Raw genomic sequence first — 24,662 nt, forward strand, 5'->3', positions numbered from 1 at the left:
CATTTGTCATTCACTAGTGTGCGATTTTAACTTCTCGGAGCCAGTCTTCTGAGCTGTACAATGAGGATAGCACTTGCTCTACTTACCTTGTAGGTTCAGTGTGAGACTCAAATGAGACAATGTATGAGAAAGTGCTTGCTAAGCACCAGAGAGATAGCAGCTGCTGTTAGTTATCCATATAGAGTTGAAAAGAGCTCAGACAGGGGCCAACTCTTGGCCCTAGGGCAAAGGTGGCTTTTATTTCCTCTCTTGGGGAAGGAGGGGGAGGGAGCTTTCCTATGCACATCAACCTAAGGAAGGGGTGGTTGCGCCCCCAGAGGATGGTGCTGGAAGAGCCAGATGATCATTCAGAAGGGCTCCTCCGTGTCCCCATCCTGGCCCTGGGCTGCAGGGTGTGCTCCTGAGAGTCACTCCCCTTGGAGTGGCAGCTTCTGCATGAATGGAGGCACATGGAGGTATCTGCTGGTGTTCACGAAGAGGAAGGGGGAGCAGGTGCCCTGAGTGAGGGAGCAGAGGGCTGGGGTGGCTGACCCCACACCCAGTGCCTGCCCAGGATGATAGATTTCACAAGGCTTGGCTGGTGTGACTCTTCTCCCGAGAAGGGCCAGAGTGGCCCAGAGGCATTGCTCAAACCGATGGCTGGTCCTCTAAATGTCCATCTCAAACTGTGACTCTTCACCTATGGAGAAGGAACAGAGGGCCAGGTGAGCAATGGGCAAATGGTAGGGCTGACATTTAGAGACCAGTGAGAGGCATTAGTTTTTCATTCTATTGTTCCTACAAAAAGAGCAGGGGCCAGGTTTATGCCAAAGAGAATGGAGGGAGGACTACACCAGAAATTCCTGGCAACACAGGCCTGAAGGTTCCATGTTGGCTGTGCTTTCTTCCCTAATCCCAAAGGAAGAGCAGAGACCAGGTCTCCCCATGGGAGAGGGGACAGTCCTGAATTTTGTATAATTTTTAATAAGAGTGAATGGTTGGCTACTTATGATTTGAAATAAATTCAACTTCATAGAAAAATATTCCTTAAACATAAAACTTCTTTGAGCACGTGGTCCAATGTTTGGTTTAGAAAATGGTACCATAACCTTACTAGGCATACATCCGATTGCTCACGGAATAGCCTGACCCTGCGGCAAAGCAGTTATCTGAGTAATTCAGCCACTCACTCCCGTCACCCAACTCTTTCCTCTAAAATTTCCAAGGAATTCATGCTACAGCAGGTGGTTTCTTTTTAATGGAACTGCCTCATTCACGATCTCCTGGACAAGGCTGCTCCAGGGGTCTATAGAAGAAGATGCCTACTCTGGCACCCACAGGGAAACTGCTGGTCCACAGATACGTGGGTTCCAGGGCAGGAGCCTTGGATTCTTATATCCAGATAAGCAAAATGAAAAATTACGTCCCTCCCTCCTCACCACACCCCATCACCACAACTGAGTGCAGCTCCTAGGCCGTTATTGTGGGGTAAGAGCTGTCTACCTGGGGCACCACTGGGCCAACCCTCCATTTGCTATGGGCCAGAGCAGCTCTAGGAACCAGGAGGGAAGAGGGCATGCAAATAGAGGCAAGGGACAGCCTTCAGGTAGTGGTGACTCAACAATTTTAGGTGTTGACTACCTCCATCTTCAACTTCCAGTCTTTGGTTTGAGGCAAAAAGTTAGGGTGGGAGGCACCCACTGTGCAACCAACCATGTGAATCTATCCATCCTTCTCTCCATCCTTTAACAAACAGCAGTTGACCACGCTGCCTATTGCCATCCTTCATATTGCTCTCTGTGTGTGCCTGGATCCAGCTCTCTCCCTCCCACTGCTCTCCAAGTCTGAAAGGCAAGGCAACAGTTGCCTGTCTTGGGCTGTGGGACTCCCCAGGTAATTACGAATCACTGCAGGCCCCAGATATATGGATTCTGCTGCTGTCAACAGAGCCAGGCCAGCCCGAGGTCCTGGTTGCTTCCTGTCTGGGCTTGGTGAACCGCCTTCCGGGTGAAGAGTCAGCAGATCCCAGGCTGACTCAAGTTGCCTGCAAGTGCTTACACTGCATTCTCCTGCAGTGGGAGAGCTCAGATGCTCTGCCCAGCCAGTCACGACGTCACAAAGAATGCATTTACACATCTCTGCTGGGTGGCTGCTCTGATGACTTGGGGGGGAACACACAACACCAGGAAGGACCTAGCTACCCCATGTCAAACATGCAGCAACAAGTGGTTGCATTGTTTCTACCTGTCTCCATCAAGAATCCACTAGTGGACCAACACCCTGACAGAAGGCATCCTGGATGCCTTTCTGATCCCATAGACGCGTAATTTCCTCGAGGGAGGTATACTGTGTCTTTCATAAGTCCTCTCCTGCACGTGAACATCGTAGATGTGTTCCAAGCATTGCAGATACATGGTAATGCTTCGGGACAATTATACAATCTATCACTAATTAGATTACCTGATGAGGCTAAATCACCTTTTCTGGGGTTCTTGGGCTCCTTTCATGGTGAAAGTTGGTACTGATAAAAGTTCCACCCCCATCCCCACCCCCACCCTCTGGACTCTGAGCTGCTCTACAGGGTGGGGCAGTCAGCATCATCCCCCTCCCTGGAACTCCCCTAGTGGATGGGACCCACAGCCTCATACACTCCCTTCCTAAGGGAGAGCCTGGCCAAGCCCGGCCACTCACCGCCCGCTGGCTTATCTTCTGGGCTGTTGCGCAGGTGGTTCTGGCTGGCTTCTGTCGGGGGCTCATCACTGGCAGGGCTGGTGACCCCAGGAATGGTGGGCAGGTCCCTTGGGGGTGTTTTGGTCACAGGTGAATTCCGACACTCCATCAGGAACTTCCGGTCGTAGATGATCCTGGTACCTGGAAGGGGACAGGGGCATTGGTAAAGCCACCCTGAACCCCTACCTCCTCGTTTTCCCGCTTCTTTGAGGTGTGGTTGCAGCAAAGGCAGCAAGTTTTCCTGCAAAAGCTGGACCAAGGAGGGGTGTGGCTTATTCAGGTGCCTGGCTGCAGCCCGGGACTCTGCCGTCTCCAAACTGCCCTGACTCCCCTTCACATCGGGCACTCAGATGGAAGAAGGGGCCTGCTGGCCACCAGACTGCACCCTTGCTCCCCTTAGAGTTCTGCGCATCCTGCTCTCTCTCCTTATGGTTCACCAGTTCACTCACTGACTCGGTGCTCGTGACAATCCTATCAGACAGTGGAGAAAGTGTATTTTTTATTCATTTTTCAATTCCCTTCTTAAAGTATCCTGGTGGGATATTCAGGATCTTTAACTCCATTTTATGAATGAGCAAACAGAAAATTAAGTGATCCCCCCACCTAGTAAAAATGAGATCTTTCCTGCCTGGGCTTTACGGAGAGGAGTCACACACGGACTCCACCTGCCCCGCAAAGGCTCTCCTGCTCAGCCCATCGCCTCTGTGAGCCCTGTGCCTCGGTCTGCCCATCTCCTCTGTGAGCCCTGTGGCCCGGTTTGCCCATCTGCTCTGTGAGCCCTGTGGCCCGGTCTGCCCATCTCCTCTGTGAGCCCTGTGCCCCGGTCTGCCCATCTGCTCTGTGAGCCCTGTGCCCCAGTCTGCCCATCTCCTCTGTGAGCCCTGTGCCCTGGTCTGCCCATCACCTCTGTGAGCCCTGTGCCCCGGTCTGCCCATCTGCTCTGACGTGTCACCGCCCGCCAGAGTTTGCACACGGTCTGCATTTCATTCATTTTCTTTCCCCTCTCCTTCCACAGCTGTCCCTAGAGGGTGAGGACCATGTCTTATGGAATTATTCACGACCTTTAAACCATACCCAGGACTCATCCCATGAGGGCGGTTACCTGAGTGACACCTTAAAAAGCAGTGTTCTCTAAAGTACAGGCCCCAAGATCCTTGCGGGAGACCCACCTGATCCATGACATAAAAGTGAACAGTGAGACGGTTATTTGCGTTGGGTCCGTTTAATCCCGATTACCTCTAAAGCACCGGCAAGGTACTAGTGATGGGTCTGTAACACCCCACAAACATTTCCTTATTGCTCCCTTTGCAACAAAGAGCAGGCCTCAGGCTCAAAGCCTTCAGCAGGCAAAGGACTCTAACTAGAATTTAAAAACTGTCTTGTTGCCATTATATTTCTTTTTATAGCTACCTTCTATTTATGGCAAGTGAATCTGGTTTTCCACATATAGTTGTCATATTGTTTCCTTTTAAAATATAACTTAATATGATAGTATATAATATATAAGTTACATATTATATATGCAATAAAATATAATAAAAACAAGATTTAAAAGGTAAGGTGATGTTAAATATATGTCAAGTAGACTGCAAAGTACAATAAAACTGCCAATGGAATATGAATGACCTGAGTTTAGAAACCATGATTTAAAGACCTCAGGAATGCCCCTCCTTATCAACAACCCTGAAATATCGCCCTCTTTCTTTTTTTTTAAGATTTTATTTTTTTCCTTTTTCTCCCCAAAGCCCCCCAGTACACAGTTGTATATTCTTCGTTGTGGGTCCTTCTAGTTGTGGCATGTGGGACGCTGCCTTAGCGTGGTTTGATGAGCAGTGCCATGTCTGCGCCCAGGATTCGAACCAACGAAACACTGGCCCTCCTGCAGCGGAGCGCGTGAACTTAACCACTCAGCCACGGGGCCAGCCCCTCTCCCTCTCTTAAAGGCTATGAGGAGTGACATTCCAACAGCTGAGATTCGTTTCTTGATGTTAAGCACTGGCCCCTCGGTTAACCCCAAGCGAAGAGAGGAACTCGTCTGCATCTCTGAGCTCTGAGTATGAGATAATGAGATTGGGCTCCTCGCACGGAGGAGCAACTGGGATGCTGAAGGAGAGAGCAATGTTGAGAGACACGTGAGGATGAACTTGGCCTGCTTGCACGTATGGTCGGTCCCAGCCTGAGTGGCCCGATCTGGGCACTCTCTCAGTCTTGCTCTCCTCATCCGAGAGGCAATAATGCTGAGGTTGACAGCCTGCTCCTCATCACTGGCTGGGCTAACGTTCAGGGCTTGCGTTCCCCAAGGGGAGGACATAAAGCAAAGAACACAGAACCGGGCCTGCACTTTGGGTTCTGCTACCAACCAGCTGTGCAATCCTGTGCACATTGCCCTCTGTGCCCACCCCTCCCCAACTTGGGCCTCAGTTTCCTCCTCTGTCACATGAAGGGCTGTGTTACAGCCTGAGCGCCTATGAGCCCAGTGGGTTACACATGGACAACAACTGTGCCCTCTCCTTGAGGGAGGATGTCCGCTTCAGAGATGGGACCACTTGTCTCTATTTCTTAATCCTCAAGGCTTGGCAAGAGACCCCTTCTCCTTGCTTCCCCGCAACTTTGATTTTTTGTTGGTTTGTTCACCAAAGAGTAGCGAACTGACCCCATCGGAGTGGAACTTAAGAGCTGGAGAGTCAATAGCCTCAAAAAGAACTTGGGGGTCAGTAGCTTCTGAGAAGGTTGTTTAAAGGTCACTAGCCTCCAGAGATTTTTAACTGTTATAAAAGAAACATAGCATAAAATTTGCCATCTTAACCATTTAATGTACAGCTCAGTAGTGTTAAGTACATTCATATCGTTGTGCAACCCATCTCCAGAAGTCTTTTCATCTTACAAAGCTGAAACTCTACACCCATTAAACAACTCCCACTCATCCTCCCCAGCCCCCCACAACCACCATTCTACTTTCCGTCTCTGTGAATTGGACTGCTACAGGCACCTCATATCCGTGGAATCATACAGTATTTGTCTTTTTGTGACTGGCTTGTTTCAGTTAGTATAACGTCCTCAAGGTTCATCTATGTTGTTGTACCACATGTCAGAATTTCCTTCCTTTTTAAGGCTGCATAATATTCCATTGCAGGGATAGACCACAATTTGTTTATCCATGGACATTTGGGTTGCTCCCATCTTTCAACTCTTGTGAATAATGCTGCTTTGAGCATGGGTGTGTAAATATCTCTTTGAGACCCTGTTTTCAATTCTTTAGGGTACAAACCCAGAAGTGGCCCCTGGTGATTTTTAAATCATTAATTATGCTTAAAAGAGAAAAAGAAACAGCCTCTGTGCCCTTTGTCCTATGGCTAGGGCACTTAAAAATAAAAATCCTCATTTGAGCTAAGAAAGTCCACAAACTAAATGTTGGCAGAGGCGGCACCTGAGACACCCACCATCAGCGCATTTCAGCTGGGAAGGGAGGCTGCAGGGGGTAGAGAGTGGTGTTCAGAAAGTCGGTTGACAAGGCGCCCTGCCCAGGAGGGGAGGGGACCACAGAGACACCTCCGACTCCTCTGGGGCCAGTGAGCAATAGGAGCTGGCGATCAACACGGTGGAAATGTTTCCTCCAGAAGCTGCTTTTAACGCTTTCTTCTTCTTTTTTTTTTTTAAAGATTTTTAAAAATTTTTCCTTCTCCTCTTCAAAGCCTCTCAGTACATGGTTGTATATTCTAGTTGTGACTGCCTCTGGTTGTGCTATGTGGGACGCCGCCTCAGCAGGACCTGACGAGCGGTGCCAGGTCCGCGACCAGGATTCGAACAGGTGAAACCCTGGGCCGCTGAAGCGGAGCGCGCGCACTTAACCACTCGGCCGCGGGGCCGGCCCTTTAACCCTTTCTTCTTCCATCCCTTCCTGGGATCCACCACTACACAGCTTCAGTTAACAGAGATCTTTGGGAAATTCCCTAAGCCTCCTACATATGACGCAAACAAAACACACGCAGTCCCATATTGTCAAAAATAGGAAGCCTTGGCTGAAAATGCTGCTACGGTTTCCTGGAGCTGGGGACTTGGCCTGCAAACTGGGACAGGAAATGGAAACCAGAGGTGGATGCCAAGGTCCCTGCAGGGTGTCAAATAGCGGCAGCTGGAGGTGCTGGTCAGGTGTGGTCTTCTGAGGTATGTGGATGTCATACCAGGCGGTCTCCACACGACACTCTAGCCGGGGGCCTACTTCCTCTCTCTATGTTAGGGAAGATGACCCACCTCCCCCAGGTTTCACAAACAAGAGCAAGAAGAGCTTTTGAAGATCTAGGCAGCTTCAAGATGGCAGAGCCAAGACATTTTTCCTGTTGCTTCTCTCAAAAGTCATACAAAACTCCAAGAACAGGAAACAGAAGCACCTACTCCAATTTGGATGCAAATGGGGCTCAAACTGTCCCCCAAATCACAATATATGAAGACAGAAAGTGAAGGGAGGAATGGAACCCCAGGAGGGAGAGGAGACAGGGAAATTGAGTTAGCCTTGACCTCTGAATGGTGGGTCTCAGACGCCCTCCCTGCCCTGCTTCGGAACAAGGAGTAAAGACAAAGACCTACATAAAATGATTTTGGAAGGGGGATCCCAATGAAAAAACCAGTTAGCCACCAGATAGAGCCCACCAGTTTCTGGACCTCACAGTTCCACTCAGTTCTTAAGTATCTCACTCTTACATACAGTCATGCGTCGCTTAACAAAAGGGATATGTTCTGAAAAATGTGTCATTATGCGATTTTGTGGTTGCGCAAACATCATACGGTGTACTGAAGGGGAACAAATTTGCCACCCCAAAATGTGTCTTTTTTTAAAGCTCCTGAGGTGATTTTTTTTTTTTTTAATGTATGCTTTTTGGTGAGGAAGAGTGGCCCTGAGCTCACATCTGTTGCCAATCTTCCTCCTTTTTTTTCTCCCCAAAGCCCCAGTACATAGTTGTATATCCTAGTTGTAGGTCATTCCAGTTCTTCCATGTGGGATGCTGTCTCAGCATGGCCTGACGAGTGGTGTGTAGGTCCACACCAGGGTCTGAACTGGCGAACCCTGGGCTGCTGAAGCAGAACGTGCAAACTTGACTACTCGGCCGTGGGGCCAGCCCCCAAAATGGGTCTCTTTAACATGAAGATTATTCTAAGCTGATTATTATTACTATTTTTTTAAGATTTTATTTTTGCTTTTCCTCTCCAAAGCCTCCCGGTATATAGTTGTATATTTGTAGTTGTGGGTCCTTCTAGTTGTGGCATGTGGGACGCCGCCTCAGCGTGGCCTGATGAACGGTGCCACGTCCACGCCCAGGATCCAAACCAGTGAAACCCTGGGCCGCTGAACTGGAGCGTGCGAACTTAACCACTTGGCCATGGGGCCAGCCCCTAGGCTGATTATTTTTAAGAAACGGAAGACTCAGAAAGTTTTTCTTGTTACCTCTCACTTAACTGCCTAAAAACATTCTTTTTTTTTTTCCCTGAGGAAGATTAACCCTGAGCTAAGATCTGCTGCCAATCCTCTTCTTTTTGCTGAGGAAGACGAGCCCTGAGCTAACATCCGTGCCCATCTTCCTCTACTTTATATGTGGCATGCCTGCTACAGCACGGTTTGCCAAGCAGTGCAATGTCCGCACCCGGGATCCAAACCGGTGAACCCCAGGCCACTGAAGCAGAATGGGGGAACTTTGCTGCGCCACCAGGCCGGCCCCCCCAAAAATTCTGATTAAAAAACCTGTCTCAGGAAGCGAGCTATCACCTTTGCATAACGTGAACTAGGTGGTAGACAGGGAGGGACCTAGAAAAGCCTGTTTGTTGGGCTTCCCTCTGTGTTCTTCTGTTTCTGCGTAGCCAAACCCCCATTTTCGAAATGTTTGCTCCTTTTCCCCTACCTGTGAATTGCCTTCCTTCTCTTTGAAGTCCCTGATTCTCGCCACCCCCCTATCTTTTGTCTTTAGCTGAGGAGGGTGTTTAAGGTGAGGGCTTCAGCCATTTTGGTGAGTTACTTGGTTTTCCTGGGTTTCTCCCATGTATACATGTTATTAAACTTTCTTTGGTTTTTCTCCTGTTAATCTGTCTCATGTCAATTTAATTCTTAGACTGGCCAGAAGAACCTAGAAGGGTAGAGGAAAATTTCTTCCTCCCCCACAGTACTTACATGAACCTAGATGGTCTAGCCTATGACACACCTAGGCTATACGGTACTAATCTTATGGGGCCACCATTGTACACGTGGTCTGTTGTCGACTGAAACATCACTATGCAGCACGTGACTGTATAAAAACCCAAATGTCTCCACACATTTCTGAGAAAATCTTACAACATTTAAGAAGAGATCCAAACAAGCCAACAAGAGGAAATATCATGAAGGGAGCAGAAGACTTTAAAGAACAGAAAGACAAAAAGATGGACAAGAGGTAAAAAGATAACAAATTAGATATCAATGTTGGATAATAGGAAGTCAAGAAAGAGAGAAAAGAGGGGCTGGCCTGGTGGTGCAGTGGTTAAGTGCATACATTCTGCTTGCGTGGCCCAGGGTTTGCCACCCGGATCCTGGGTGCGGACGTGGCACTGCTTGGCATGCCATGCTGTGGTAGGCATCCCACATATAAAGTAGAGGAAGATGGGCAGGGATGTTAGCTCAGGGCCAGCCTTCCTCAGCAAAAAGAGGAGGATTGGCAGCAGTTAGCTCAGGGCTAATCTTCCTAAAAAAAGAGAGAAAAAAGAGAAATTGGTAAAAAAAAATTTTGCTTAAATAGGAAAAAGTAAAGAACTTCACTAAATTGAAAGGGATGAGTCTTAAAACACCCTTTGCGCATCCAGTGCAATGAATTAAAACACCAACTCAACATTCATTGTGAAACTTCACAATACTGAAGATACAGAGAAAATCCTAAAATCTTCCAGAAAGGAGGAAAAAGCAACAGGTGCACACGAGGATTAGGAATAAGCATGGAATAAAAATTTTCAACAGCAACGTTGGAAGCCTGACGGCAGTGGGTCAGCACTTTCACAATCCTGAGGGAAAATTCATTTCAACCAAGTTTTATACCCAGCCAAATACTAATCACATAGAAGTAGAATAGAGACATTTTCAAAACCTACAGGAGGACGTATTCTACCAAAATTAGAGAAACACAAGGGGCTTCCGGGAATCCCGTGTTGACATCTGTGTGGTAGGTCTGGAGCAGCCGAACCACATTAGTCCAGGAGAAGGGGAAAAAATGGGCAGATAAATCCAGAAGTATGACTTTGTATGTAAAACCATACTAAGAGGCATTTTATTTTATTTCTTTATTTTTTTTGAGGAAGATTAGCCCTGAGCTAACTGCTGCCAATCCTCCTCTTTTTGCTGAGGAAGACTGGCCCTGAGCTAACATCCGTGCCCATCTTCCTCTACTTTATACATGGGATGCCTACCACAGCATAGCGTGCCAAGTGGTGCCATGTCTGCACCTGGGATCCGAACAGGTGAACCCTGGGCTGCCGAAGCGGAATGTGCACCCTTAACCACTGGCCACCCAGTGACCCTAAGAGGCATTTTAGAGGTGCTGGAGGGTGTGGGAAGACTTGAATGAAAACCAAGCATATTTTTAAATGAGGCTATTAACTCTTTTTTAAAAAAAAGTTGTAAAAAAATGGAAATGCTATTATTGTAAACTACTTGGCTCATCAAGAGTCACAGTAATAAAAATGACGAATTTTAAAAAAATTTGTGATATAATTATATTGGGAGAATGGGAGGAGAGGAAAGGCCATCTATCAAAAGGCCAGTGAATAGATAAAATCAAGAAAGTGAGAAATATGGAGACAAATCCCCAAAGAAAGAGCTGAAAGAAGTTATTAGTTGGTTCTGAAGGGTGAGATGAGGGTGGGAGAGGTGAGAGGTTGCTGTTTTGTTAGAAGACTTTCAGTACTTTTGAGTTTCAACTATTTACATATAATAACTTTTAAATACTTTTATTATGGAAAAATCAAGCATACACAAAAGTAGACAGAATAATAATATATATAAAAAACTTTGATTTTATTTAAATGGAGGGACAGGTTCAGTAAATCATGGATCAGCCCTACAATGCAATGCTCTGCAGCTACTGTACCATCTGAAGTAAGCAGTGTCCATTGTCCACTAAATATTGATGACGGAGTCACAGACTGTCTGCATCTTGTGTTTGGTTACCTCTGGGGGATGAGATAAGGAGCAAGGGGAAGAAAACATTTTTTACACTAAGTATATATACATGTTTTAATACAAAACTCTAATAGGGATATAGGGACATTAAGCAAACATAAATACATAGGATCAGAATCTCCTTTTCTCATAAGTTCAGTCAGAACTGCCTCGGCTGGAACTAGGTAGACCCCCCCCAAAAGCCCCAGGGGCTCTCTGCTGGGCTGGAGAAGCGGAGCGGGGAGCTGATCCCTCCAGCATCTCTCTGGGCTGGGTGTACTGGCCCCTGTCCATGCTAGACTTTCCCTCCCAGGAACGGTATTCAAGGACCCAGGGACAAGTGCTAACCCTCACTTACACACCTGCCAATCTTCCTCAATCCTACGCCCCAAAAGTAGGTGTGCTGGTCTGGCGTATTGCCTCACTGGACCCTTCCTACCAGGACCGGGCTAGGGGCAGGGATGGAAGGAACAGTTACATAGTAACAGATCCCTGACCTCAGACTCTCACAGTTCCGTGGGAGGAGGAAGATCTGTAAATAAACGATTACAGTCATGTGTGAGGTCTAAAAGCAGAGGCATATGTGGCGACCACAGAGGGACAGGGGAGAGATCTATGCTGCATGTACTGGTGGGGACAGACATCAAGCCCCCATCGGCCCTATCTTCCTGCTTCCAGGCAGCCTCACCCTAAACCCCTGAGCCAGAGAGACATCCATGTCACCCCAATTCTGCCCTACCCTCAAGGTCGGGGGTGCATGGGGGAGGTGGGCTGAGGATGACTTAGACTGGAGAAACTGGAGGTGCCTCCCAGCACCGCCACACTTCAAACCACCTGTGTGGCTGGGAGCAGCGTTCAAGATTTGGTCCTGAACTACCTGCGGAGAACGACCGAGGCTGTTTTCTACCTGAAAGCCTTTTTAAATGCATCACCATAAAAACACGTGTCGGGGAACCCTATGTTCTGGGGCTGCAGGACTTGGCTGCCCTCTGGAAAGAGGGGGCGGGCACAACATGCGGGGATGAATACTTGATTCTCTTCCCATAGCCTAGTGGTTCAAAATCCGGCTCTCCCATTTGCTAGCTCTGACGACTCTGGGCAAGAGATTAGTTAATCTCTGTGCCTCAGCTGCTTCTTCTGCAGAATGGGGATGATGATGATGATGATGATGATAGCGCCAACCTCATACGGTTATTGTGTGAATTAGAATGGTGGCTGACACAAAGAAGCTGCACAAACAAATCCCACCTATTACCATGACCAGTATGGCTTCAGGTGACATATTTTACCACTTATTCAGTCCCATCTTGACCAGGGATCCATTATACGGTCATAGCTGGGACAAATCAGAGGGGAAGTAAGTAACCCTGAAAAGAGACGGTGGGGGGGATGGAGGAGGGTAAGAGGCATCGTCCATCCACAGAAACAGGCTTCAAGAACCACCATGAGGCCAGCCCCAGTGGCCTGGGTTCAGTTCCCGGGCATGGACCTACACCACTCATCTGTTAGTGGCCATGCTGTGGCGGGAACTCACATAAAAAGGAAAAAAAGAGGAAGATTGGCAACGGATGTTAGCTCAGGGTGAATCTTCCTCAACAACAACAACAAGAACCACAGTGAGCTTTGGCATGCTTGGTAACCAGTGTCGTTTGGGACTTTAAACTCTGCATGTGCACCAAGTACAAGAGTGCTTTTTCTCAAGGCATGCTCTGTGGTGGCGACGGGTTGCTAGAATGTGTGAAGCGATGCAGACACTCCCCTAGAGTCTGGTTTCCTCACCTATAAACAAGTGCAGTGTACTAGGCTCATTCAATCTATTTTTAAAGCACCAACCATATGCTAGGCTTTATAGGTAATCTCTAGGGTCTGTTCCAGCTCTGATACACTACCATCTATTTTTAGGATCTCCTTGTTGGCAGGTGCTTAACGTGGTACAAATAGCACGGGGCTTGGAGACAGAAGTTCCAGGCTCCAGCCAGGGCTTGCCATGTACCAGCTCCTCGACTCCAAGTCGCAGCTTTGTTCCTCAGCTCTAAGAGGAGGGTACTAACAAAATCCACACCTCACAGGAGTTTGGTGAAGATTAAACCTTCATCTGTCATCACTGCCTGCCTGTGGGCTAGACGCTGCACCCACAGGCTGACATGCTAGGTCTCATTGCCCCCTAAAAACCCCCCATGAGGGAGATCCATCATCCTCCACTTGCAGACAGGAAACTGAGGCTCAGAAAGGCTGTCCCCTCACAGACACTCAGAGAGGCTGACCAAGCCTGTCTTAACTCCAGTCCTAAACACCAACCTCTGTTTAAAATTAACAAGGCAGACCAGGCACCTCAGCCAGCACTGGGAACTGGAAAAGTTCCAGGGTTCTTCTGATTTTTACTATTCTTCTGAGTATCTGGCCAGAACAGTATGTTCCCTGAAAGAGAGAGGGCTGCCTTGATTTCTTCTCCGTCTTCCCACAGTACCCACACTCAAGTTCAAAATGCTGCTGGATGCGACTCCTGTAAATTGAGACGAGCTCGTCCCTCACTTTCCCCTGGGCCTCCCCTGCCAGAAGCATTCTTCCCCTGAGCCGGGACGTGAGGCCTAGCAAGAGTACAAGAACAGAATTCCTACAACTGCTGTTCCCGTTCCAGGGAAGAGGAGAGCATTTCACAACAGGGTCAGGGGGAGGTCTGAATGCCTGTGCTCAGATGCAAGCCAGCAGCCTGTGAACAAAATACTCTGGACAAGTTTAAATTCAGCGCTCGCCAACAGCTCTGTGTCAACCTGGAGGCAGAGACACAGATGTGCCAGGGTCCACCAGGGGCCTCCGTCCCTGATCCCTGCCGCACACCGGGCAGGAATCACACGTGTCTGGGTGGCTTTTCTTGCTGGACAGTCTCTTTAGCAAGCAGAGCCGACTTGTCAGGGAGAAGATCTTGGTGAGAGAAGCAGAGCATGCTCAGTTGAAGATTTTTCTTCACCTCTAGACCCACCAGCTCTGCGAAGAGAACCAAGATCCAGATGCTTCTCAGGGACTAGGAATCCTATGAAGCTCCTTGAATACCAAATGGGGGCGATCAGCAAGCAGCAAAGGGCCCTTCTGGCTAGTCCCTCCCTTGAGGCCTGACATATGGGAACAGGCCAGTTTATTTGAAAATTAAGCAGGAGGGACAAGGCTTTCACAGAGATGTTCAGAACAAAACAGCTGAAGTAATTACTCCAATGGCTGGCCAAGTTCCTTCCCCTTCCTGGACATCCCCCAAACACTTAAAATGCGCCTGTGCAAAGCAGGGTGAGGTCACCCCTGAAGTTCATTACCAACAGGGCTGCACTGCTGAAATGCCTACCGACATACAGCAGTAATTGCTGTCCCGGTTGGAAAAGGGAGGGGCACTGTTATGAGCTGAATTGTGCTGCCCTCCAACTCATGTGTTGAAGCTCCAAGCCCCAGCACCTCAGAAGGTGACTCATTATATTTGGAAAGAAGGTCTTCAAAGAGGTGAGGCCATTAAGTTGAAATGAGGCCGTCCGAGTGGGGCCCTGATCCCATATACCGGTGTCCTTATAAGAAAAGAGAGGGACACCAAGAACACAGAGAGAGACAACCACACGAAGAGGCAGCAAGAGGACGGCCAGCGGCAAACCCAGGACGCAGCCTCAGGAGAAACCAACCCTACCGGCACTTTGATCTTGGACTTCCAGCCTCCAGAACTCTTGAGAAAATAAATTTCTGTTGTTCAAGCCACCCAGTCTGTGTTTTTTTGTTAAGGCTGCCCTAGCAAATCCATACAGGCCCACTTTCCCCTGTTATTCTGAAGAGCAGGAGAGAGAAATCCATTTACACACACTCTCCTTAAGGCAAGAGACCTAGTTCTTAACCTCCACACTGCGTGTGTCACCAGGAAACCAAAGGAACTTCAGAACCCACGTGCACCTCCTGGTGTTCTCGCTCCTGTCTGCTTTGGGACCCAGAAACTCGATTCCATCCATTGCCAGGACTCCATAAAATCAAGGATGTTCAGATGGGAGCTGGGCCAGGCTGGGCAATTGGGCTCCTTGAAGGGGAAGGAGGAGGTAGGTTGGGTGGCAGGCAGTTAAGGGGAGGCAGGATGCAAAGTGGAACGTATTGCCCAGTGGCCTGCCATCATGGCCGTCTGTATGATTCACTTTGTGGAGCTGGGCATAAAGCTTTGCAAATGGGGCACGGGATCTATGACTCAATGTTTTCGGGAAGATGTCCTGTTCTTAAACCATCAAGCAATTCATAGGCTTGTCATTATGGTCTGCTCCTACACCTGGCCTTGGCTCTGCTAACCACACAGCAGGATGGTCCGTTAAGTTCCCTCAAGGACTGTTCCTTGAGGCTTGGCCCTTGTGAAAGATTGTCTGAAAACACAGCCCCCACAACTCCTCCCAGCCCCATTCACCCATGAGCCTTCTCTCATTCAAAGGCAGTTATCTCCCCCTCTCTTTGAATCTGGGTTAGCCCTGTGGCTTGCTTTGACCAATAGAACACTGTGTAAGTGACGTTATGTGACTTGCGAGCCTATGCCTTAAGAGGCCTTGAAAACTGCCATGTAATAAGCTCAGGGTAGAATCCTGAATGGCAAGAGATGAGGAGGACAGAGAGAGCTCCCAGCCTTCCAGGTGATCCCAGCAATGCCCCAGACATGTGGGTAAGGCCAACTTGGACCTTCTAGCCTAGGGGAATCCAGCTGTCAACTCTATATAGCCAGGTGAGTGAGCTCAGACAAGACCATCACAGAATGCCAGCCAGCCCAAAGAATGGAGAGAAACAACAGACTGTTGTTGTTGTTGAAGTTACTAAGTTTTTGGATGGTTTGTTATACAGCAATAGCTAACTGATACAGCCATTTGCATCAAGACAGGTATCTCTGGGAAGCTGGTAAGCCTTGATACTCTGGGCCTAGTATCTGAGCTCTCTCAATGAACTCTCATGGGCATAGACATTGGATTACAAGGCACCTTTTGTGGCCCATGTCCTTGAGCATCCAAATGCCATGGGCAGATGTCACCTACTCCTGCCTAGTGAGCAATGCTGGGTGCCAGCAAGTAAATAAGGAGCATCAATCCCAGTGTCTGAGACCCTGGCCCCAATACTGACTTGTTCAGTATGTGGAAAAGTCATTTTCTTCCACTTGCTGCTCAATACACGTTGGGAAGAGTAATATCAGTAGTGCTGTTATTGGTAATACTGGAATAGGTGGGAAAGTTCAGAGAAAGTCAGTTTCTGTCCTTCGGACATTCCAAGATAAATAATTATACCCTGCAACTGAAAGGACAGAAAAGAAAAATGTAAACGTCATCTTAAGCCAGCTCAGACCCAGGCGTGGTGGGAAAGAAGCTAGGCTACCCGGAGAGTGCTTTCTCTCCAGGATTCTTTTCAACCCTTCACCTTCCCAACCCCAGACCTGGCACTCCGTGGGGGTGATACAGAGATGAGTAAGACTGCTCTGAAAGGACTTCCTGTCTAAGCCAGAGAGCAAACATGTAAACAAACACACGTGATTCATTTGTCATGAATCACAAAAAAAGGAAGAACCTAGGCAGGGATCTAAAAAAAGACCAGAAAGGAACAGGTTTTCTGTTTGTTTGAACACACAAGAATCTACGTGTACAAGAGCACGTTTTTCGTTAAAAACATTCACCTTGGGAAGCAACCCTTTTTTCAATACTGCTGCCCCTTCCTAACTCCTCTTCTGGAAAGACACCAAATAAAGACCCATACAAGAAAATGCTGCACTACTTTATACAACAGATAAATATGGTACCAACCTGTCCACCCTTTCACCAAATCTAGTGATAAACAACTCGTCTGCTTTCAGGGAAAAAAAAAAAAGAAAAATCAAATTTCTCTTTTAAATAATAAGGCCCTGCCACCTTTGAGGATATTGAAAAAGATATGTAAGCCTCTGAGGGCATTTAAAATCTAACAGCTGTGTCCACACTGTTCGAATGTAAGGGCTTCCCGGCTGACTATTCGGAGCAGGCAATTCTTACTGAAGTGTTGTACAAGTTCTACTGGTTATGGGGGGTGAGGGGTATCTGTCTAATTGTTTCATTCTGTAGATACAGCTTTGAAGCTTATAACTCGATTTCAGGTGCGCCTTCATCTTCCTAACTAGCAATCCAAGCCCTTGAGGTCAGGCTGTCTTCCAGTTCTAGATGCGGTGGATGCCTTAAAAAAGGGAGGCTCGTGGGCGTGGGAGGGAGTTTGGGGTGCTCTACTTCGGGGTCCCTGGCAAAGTCTTTAATGAGAGGCCCATTATACTTCCCTCGCTGCCTTACTGTTCCAGTTCTTTTAATCTGTCTTTAATAACGCAGCTTCTCTCCCTCTGTGCCTAAGGCCTCGGGACACTGGCTGTGCTCTGGCTTCAGTGTCCAGGCCACTCCCCCTCTTCCCGGCACTGTCTGTTCCACAGCCAGACTTGGGAGCTGCTCCAAGGTAAGCTTCCTGGGCACAGACTTTGTTTGTCTAACCAAATAGGGTGCCATTAACACCTGTAGCCCTACCTGCTTACCTCCGATTAACCTTCTCGAGGTAGAGGTCTTAGGTATGACTACCACCCAAGCAACCCCTGTAGGCTTTGGGGTCAAACATCCACCATGGAATTGGGAACACAGAGGTTGGTGGGCAGGGTCAGAGGAAGGTTGCTGACCCCTTCAGAGGTTCTGCTGGTTTACGGTGTCACTGGAGACTTTCAAGACTCTACGGGCTCAAATATTCATGAACAACACTCCCTTCGGCAAATTTCTCTTTTGTTCTCCACACACCTAATTCAGATCAGTGGCTCAGCCAGTTGGGGTGGGGAATGACCAGGGAAAGGAAACTGGAGTCAGAGGAATGGAGATGGCTCAAACCAACTACCGCTCGTTTTCTTCCAGGGACAAACACTGCAGGGTCATTCCCAGCAAGAGAGACTGTGGACACTGACTGCAACAGCATCCAGACGGACCCTCTCCAGACCCTCGAATAAAGACTGATGCCAAACCCAACCTCAAGAGAAGTTTACCTGGATAGAAGCATCGCTTTTTGCCAGATCCCAGAGGTCTGAAATGGTGAGAGAAGTCGAGTTCTCCTAATTCCTGAGTATGCAGACCAATCACTGGGAGCTAGTCAGAAACACAGACTCTCAGGCCCTACTCCCGCAACCTACAGAATCAGAATCTAGAATCTGCACCTAACTGAGGTCCCAAGGTAATCCATATGCACACTGAAAACTGAGCAACAGTACTCTAGACTGGAGCAGAAGGGTGCTGGGAATGACCTTTCTCATGAGGTCAAGCATCTCTGCCCTGGCAAAGGGGCAGGTAAATGGCTTTGGAGGAAAATCTCATGCCTTGGCTGAAGCAAGCCACGTTTGCTAACTGAGGCAGAGGCAAGTCAGGATTGTGGACTGCGAGCTGTGCCTGCCCTGGACACCCAGAAAAGAAAGAGCTGGCTTTAGGCTCTTGGCACTGCTCTTTCTTCCCGTTGGCCTCAGACCCCAGGCTTTGCTTCCAATCTGATCCATCCCCGTCTAGCAACAAAGGGTGGGAAGAACGGCTAAGTGAGCATTCAGGCCTGCCTCAGTGCCCACTCTGCACGGATCAAGCAGAGATTCACGCTCCCACCTGGAGGAACCCCAAAATGGCCAGGAAAGGTCCTGGAAGACACAGAATGACACAGAGAAAGCAGAACAGCATGGACCACAAAAGGCCCAGCAGGGAAAGAGAATTTGAGTCAAGAGTGGCAAGAAGAGCTGCTGGGAACTCTTCCTTGGATCATTTTTAATAGCAGAGAGAGCATTTGTCCCCTCAATGCTTGGCTACTTCTTGTTCAATCTGGGAAACCAGTGTAACATTTGACAATGGACACGTGTTTCCAAGCTCTGGGGCCTCCATGCTGTGTTCTGGAGAATAAGGCAGCACAGCCTCATTTGAGGAAAGCATCGAATTTCTTGGAAAACAAAGATTTTTGAGAGGTGCACTAACATTCTGGCTCTAGACTGCCTCCAATCTTTTAAAGCTACAGATCTCAGACTCGAGCTGCGACACCCAGCTGGATCTCCAGCCTCCAGCAGCCCTGCTCTCTTCAGACCGGCCAGCCCCTACCTTCCAAATTGACACGAGCCAATTTCTTAATCTAGCCTGTTGCTACTGTTTCTCCTACTAACAGAGATTTTGTTCAATCCAGGGGAGAGTCTGTCAGCAACCAAGGTCCTCAGTGCAGTTCTGAACAGGTTTTTCCTCCAGTTACAACCCAAAGTTTTACATAATATCTTCCTGTCCCTTTATCATTTACTTGTGCCTCTAAAACATGTAAATGTGTACAGACAGAATTTTACCACCCCTAGATTTTCTAATTGTTATATTCTATGTCTAATATATCTTTACATTTCAAAATTCTCGTCAGGGGCCGGCCTGGTGCTGCAGCGATTTAAGTTCCCACGTTCCGCTTCGGTGGTCCGGGTTTGCGGGTTCGGATCCCGGGTGAGGACATGGCACCACTTGGCAAGCCATGCTGTGGTAGGCGTCCCATATAAAGTAGAGGAAGATGGGCACAGATGTTAGCTCTGGGCCAGTCTTCCTCAGCAAAAAGAGGAGCATTGGCAGCAGACGTTAGCTCAGGGCTAATCTTCCTCAAAAAACAAACAAAAAAATAAAAAAAAAATGTCTGGCCATAAGATCAGCATACACTTAAACTATTTAATGGTGAAATTTAATAAAGTACAATAAAACGTGAAAAACTGCACACTCCCCGCCCCCCCAAAAAGGCAGCATGGTTGGACAAGAACATCTAAGATCCCTAACAGTTCTAACATTCTATGCTTTGGATCAAATAGCCCAAGATCTCGCATCTGGCCGTGCTCGCTGGTGGTGGGACAGCTGCCTGAGAAAATAAGCGTGTGGCCTCCAACGCTGGCAGCAGGAGAGGCTGCGCCCAGACCTCGTCCGCCCGCACCCCTGCGTCTCAGCTGAGCGCCAGGATCCGCGGCGTTTTTCGGGCAGTAGCCTGGGCAAGAGGAGTGGAGGAGGATGGACGGGAGGAGAAAAGGACAAAAGGGGGTGAGGGCAGCGCTAGGATAGGAGGAAGTGGCGAGCCACGAGGGTTTCATCATGCAAACAGGCGGGCAGGTTTCATCAGCGCCTGGGCGCCTGGGCTGGGAGGGAATGCCTGGCTCCCGAGGACAGCCCAAGGCTGGCCCCTACTACGAGTGCCAGCTCAGCTTCCTCTTCCTCGTCCCGTCTCAGGGAGGTCACACGGTCCCCCTCCCCCTGGAGAGAAGAACGTGTTTTCCTGCACAGCGCTGCATGCGGCCCCACGTCCCTCTGTGGAGATCCCATACGCGTAATGGGCAAGCTGCCATAGGAGCCCGTGGGGCGCTGCTGGGGCCAGCGAGCGCGCTCAGCCCCAAACCTGTCAGAGGGTGCGTGCCCAACGCAACACTGGGGGTCGGGAAGGAAAAAGGACTCTGCAAGAGTCATTTATCTCAAGAAAGAATGCCCATCCCATCCCCTAAAAATCCTAGGCCCGGCCTCTCTTTGATCTGTGGGCCACTATGACCCCACCCTATTTCCCCTCAGAACTGTCCCCAACACCCACAAGGGGCAGCACACCTCGGCACGTGGCAGTCCCGGTATCTGTTAGGGTGGAGGGCACCCAGCTGTCTCTCCCAGAAGGAGGAAACGAATGGGGCAGTGTGCAGCCCGGGCTCCGGAGGACGCACTCGGGGTGGGCAACGGGAGGCGGGTCCCCGCTCGCTCCCTGTGGGCACCTCCGTGAGCCTCAGTACCTCCTTGACGCCCCTTCCCAGACACCGCACGCCCAGAGCCTGGTCGCTCCGTCCAATTAGCGATTCCTGATCTCTCCCGCTCTGCCCAGTCGGTCCTCCCCACAGCCCGCAGCCAGAGCCCGCACGCGGCGCCCGGAGCCCGCGCCTACCTCCCGGGGTGGTGCTGAAGAGCGTGCCGCCGGGGGTGGTGCTGTAGTCCCCAGGCGGCAGCTGCACGCCGTCGCCGAGGACCACCCGGCGAGTGGCGGGGATGGCCCGGCTTGGGGTCTGGCTGCAACTGCTGCCCCGGGACATGATCTCCCGCGCGCCGCGCCTGCAGCCGGAGCGTGGCCCAGCCACCGCTCCCGCCCCGCTCCGCCTCGCCCCGTCCCGCCCCTTCCGCCTCTTGGGCTCGATGCCCCCTGGGATTTGTAGTTCCCGCCGTGCCGCCGCCCCACCCACATCCACGCAGCCCTGGGTCGGAGGGCCCCTGCTGAGGGTCTCCTGCGCGCGAGTGCCAGCGCCACCGCCGCATTGCTTGTCCCTTTCGCTCTTGGGTCCCTCCCGGCCACGGTCTTGGGTCCCAGCAGGGACGGGGCGGGGTGGGGGGTCGTCAGGCTTGCCTAGTTTAATGGCTCGCTTGGCTGGGGCGCGTGTCAGGGCTGTGCGGTGATCTTGGCCGACCCGGCCCACCCTGGGAAGACCTAGTTTCTACTTTAGGAGATCAGGCTGGATGGTCCCCTCACCCCTCCCTGTTCCTTTCCTCCCTGTTCATTCCTAGGTGAGAAAGCGGGGATTGGTTGGTCTTTCACCCCTCATCAGTTTATTGAGCACTCACGATGTGGCAGGCGTCGAAGAAGGCATGTTCCAAGCCTCGGAGAGGGTAGAGGAGAAAGACACGTCAACAAGCCACTCAGCTGAGTGATAAGGGCTAAACCTAGAGCCGATATGGGGGTGGGGATCTGGGGAGGGGTAAGATTGGTCAAAGAAGGTTCCTTGCAGCCCTTTGAGTTGGGTCCAACGCCCCCTATGCTGCCTGACATTTAGTACGCACTCGTTGAATGAAGAAATGACCAAGTGAATGAATGAATCTTCAAGGAGATACCTAAGTGGAGAGAGAAAAAAATGCACGGAGAATGGAAAAGCCTCCATGAGAGAACGTTGTGGCCACATCTTGGAAGGGGGAGGAGAGAGAACAATTTAAAAGGGAAATGGGGGCCTGATTGTGAAGGGTATTTTAAATCATGTCAGGGTGTTCAGAATTTGTCCTACGAGGGTAGGAGATATCAGAGAGCTTTTAAGCTGGGGAGTGACCGATTAGAGTTGTTTTTTAGAAAGACGACTCGTGGCTGTGGAGTTTGAGAATGGACCACAGCAGGGTGAGGCCCGAGGTTGGAAGACTGGTTGGGTTCGGTCACTCCTGACTAAACTGCAGGCGTGCACTGTCTAGTACAGTAGCCACTGGCCACATGTGCTTGTTGAGCACTTGGAATGTGGCTAGTCCACATTTACAAGTGTAAAATACACACTAGATTTCAAAGACTTAGTATGAAAAAAATAATGTAAAATATCTCAATAATTTGTTTTATATTGATTACATGTTGAAATAATACTTTGAATATATTGGGTTAAGTAAAATCTATTATTAAAATTAATTTCACCTATTTCTTTTTACTTTTGTTGGTAGGACTATAAGAAATTTATATATATATATATATATATATATGGCTTGTAATATATTTCTATTGGATAGCGTTGCTCTAGAATAAGGTGTTATGAAAGCAATTCTCAAGTTCTTCCCAGAACTTTCCTTTGGAAACTAAGGAATCATCAAATGTTAGCTCTGCCCAGGTATATTATAGGTCATCCAGGGCAATATTCACCTTCATCTTATTTTTAAAAAACCAAAAACTAAAACAGAGGCTCAGAAAGGAGTAGGGGTTTGCCCAAGGTTACACAGCTGTGAAACGCCTGAGGCGGGATAGAACCCAGTCTTGCCTCCCTTCCAGGCCAGCCCTTTTCTCACCACACTAGAAAATAAAGTGGCTCATCCTCATCCCTTGGGAGGAACTGTTTTGAAAGGGGGAAGGAGCCTGCTTAGAAAGTTCAACAGGGGCCGGCCCTGTGGCTGAGCGGTTAGTTCACATGCTCTGCACGGATGGCCCAGGTGTGTCGGCGTTCAGATCCTGAGCTCGACCTAGCACTGCTCATCAGGCCATGCTGCTGCGGGGACCCACATAGCCCAACCAGAAAGACCCACAACTAGGATACACAACTATGTACTGGGGGGTTTTGGGGAGAAGAAGAAGAAAAAAAAAGATTGGCAACAGATGTTAGCTCAGGCCCAATCTTTTTTAAAAAAAAAAGCCGAATACTTGGCATGACTTCTGAATGGAGGGCTGATGAGATTTAAGGGCTGCAGAGGCTGGGGGCTGTCTAGACCTGGGGCCCTTCGTGGACATAGGAGGGATGCTAAAAATAGCTGTTCAGTCTTGGACAAGTGCCATTCCCTTTCTGGATCTCAGTTTCAGCATCCGTCTGATGAAGGGGGTGGATTTGAAGATCTCTGAGGACCCTCACCATTGACATTATATGTCTTTGACCAACTCAGTGCTGAAGTGTTTCCTACCCAGCCATTCCACCTGTATGGTGATTTCCACCTCTTTATAGAGCAGAGACTCCTTCATATCAAGTCTTGTCACCGAGTATCAGCTCCTAGAGGGCAGGGACCATGGGTTCACTCATTCTGATTCTTGACAGCACCTCCCCAGAGAGGCCATTGATGATAGTTTTGGATGCTGCTGCTGCAAAAGCCACACTTGCTTATTTCTATCTTCCTTTCAGGCTCCTTTGAATCTGTTAGCACATGATGTTCCAGCATTCCAGCTGAAGGTCAAAAGAAAAAGCAGGAGCCAAGGAATGTTTTCTAGAAGAAAGATAAGGAGGGGGTTGCAGGGTGGGGAACAGTTTCCATCCCATCTCGCTCTACTTGACCTGTAGGCAGGGAGGGGCAGGGACCGATTTTATCATTTTAAGTAAGTGGAATTTCTCTAGGTAGCCACCCGGCGCACAGGCCCAGTCCTTCCGGTGTGAAATACTTTCTGAGCAAATAATACTAATGGAAATTAAGAACAGCTCTGAGCAGGCACGGGCCCTCCCGGTGTTTGTCTCAACACAGCTCTTCTGACCTGGACCCGTGTGGGGAAGGAGAGCCAAGAGACGGTCCCCGGGTGCGGCCGCCTGGAGAGGTAGCAGAAGCCAAGAGGGAGGAATGCTTCCAGATTCACTGAGTCACCCTGCGGAGAGGCTGACTTCTGAAGCCCCTCAGGCTAGCGAGGGGCTCAGGGAGGCTGGGGAGACAGTTGTGTTTGTTCCGTGTTTGTTCTGGACGTGTGTGTGTGTGTGTGTGTGTGTGTGTGTGTGTGTGTGTTTTAATCCATTCCTAATGTTATTTGATGCTGAAAATGTTCCCCCTTCACCATCGTGAGGGCTTCACATCAGCCAGCACATCCTACTACCATGGCCTTTGCAGGCTCCTGTGGTTTCTTGTACAGTAAGAGATTCTGGCTCCTCTGCTATACTTCCCTCCCCAGATGGAGACCCGGCCTTTCTTCAGGGCCTCTGATTGCCATCCCAGACAGCTTCGCAGCCTCACTGCACACAGTTGTGTTGTCCCTCACTGACTGGCACACAGGCCTGGTCCTTCTGGTGGGCAGTGCTCTGTGAGGTTAATCAGTAATATCAATGGGAATGAGGACTAGCCTTGAGTAGGCCTGGAGGGGCCTGGTGGGCTTGGTGAGTGGCCCCGTGCGTGGCCTTTGTCCGTCCTGATCCTGGTTACTGTGCCTGTCTCCTTGTATACTCTCTCCCCTATTCTGTCTTCTTGGATAGCCCTGCTTGCAAACCCAAGCGTTAGCTGAGGGATACCTCCAGGCCATGTCTTCAGGCTTCCCGTCCTTCAGCTCCTTTGAGCTCATCAGCCGTGACACCATGACTCTGTGGGGACCTGGAATTGGCCAC

General features: G+C 49.4%; 1 protein-coding gene across 1 annotated transcript; it reads right to left on the bottom strand.

The window, feature by feature from the left end:
• Window positions 1-195: 195 nt before the first annotated feature.
• EIF4EBP1 (eukaryotic translation initiation factor 4E binding protein 1) lies at window positions 196-21,044 on the bottom strand. The gene is made up of 3 exons (XM_014851371.3): window positions 20,813-21,044; window positions 2,671-2,850; window positions 196-679 (listed from the first exon to the last, which is right to left on the bottom strand). Exons 1-3 carry the CDS (start codon window positions 20,955-20,957, stop codon window positions 648-650), a joined length of 357 nt encoding a protein of 118 aa, XP_014706857.1. The 5' UTR covers window positions 20,958-21,044; the 3' UTR covers window positions 196-647.
• Between the last annotated feature and the right edge of the window lie 3,618 nt (window positions 21,045-24,662).

The sequence above is a fragment of the Equus asinus genome, chromosome 27 (assembly GCF_041296235.1).
Source record: "Equus asinus isolate D_3611 breed Donkey chromosome 27, EquAss-T2T_v2, whole genome shotgun sequence".
Classification (NCBI taxonomy): domain Eukaryota; kingdom Metazoa; phylum Chordata; class Mammalia; order Perissodactyla; family Equidae; genus Equus; species Equus asinus.

Coding starts and splice junctions, on each gene's coding strand:
- EIF4EBP1 (XM_014851371.3), bottom strand. CDS start 20,957: ATGTCCCGGGGCAGCAGTTGCAGCCAGACCCCAAGCCGGGCCATCCCC. Junction 2,851..20,812: donor CTTCAGCACCACCCCGGGAG/GTAGGCGCGGGC, acceptor GTCCCCTTCCAG/GTACCAGGATCATCTACGAC. Junction 680..2,670: donor AGAAGATAAGCCAGCGGGCG/GTGAGTGGCCGG, acceptor CCTTCTCCATAG/GTGAAGAGTCACAGTTTGAG.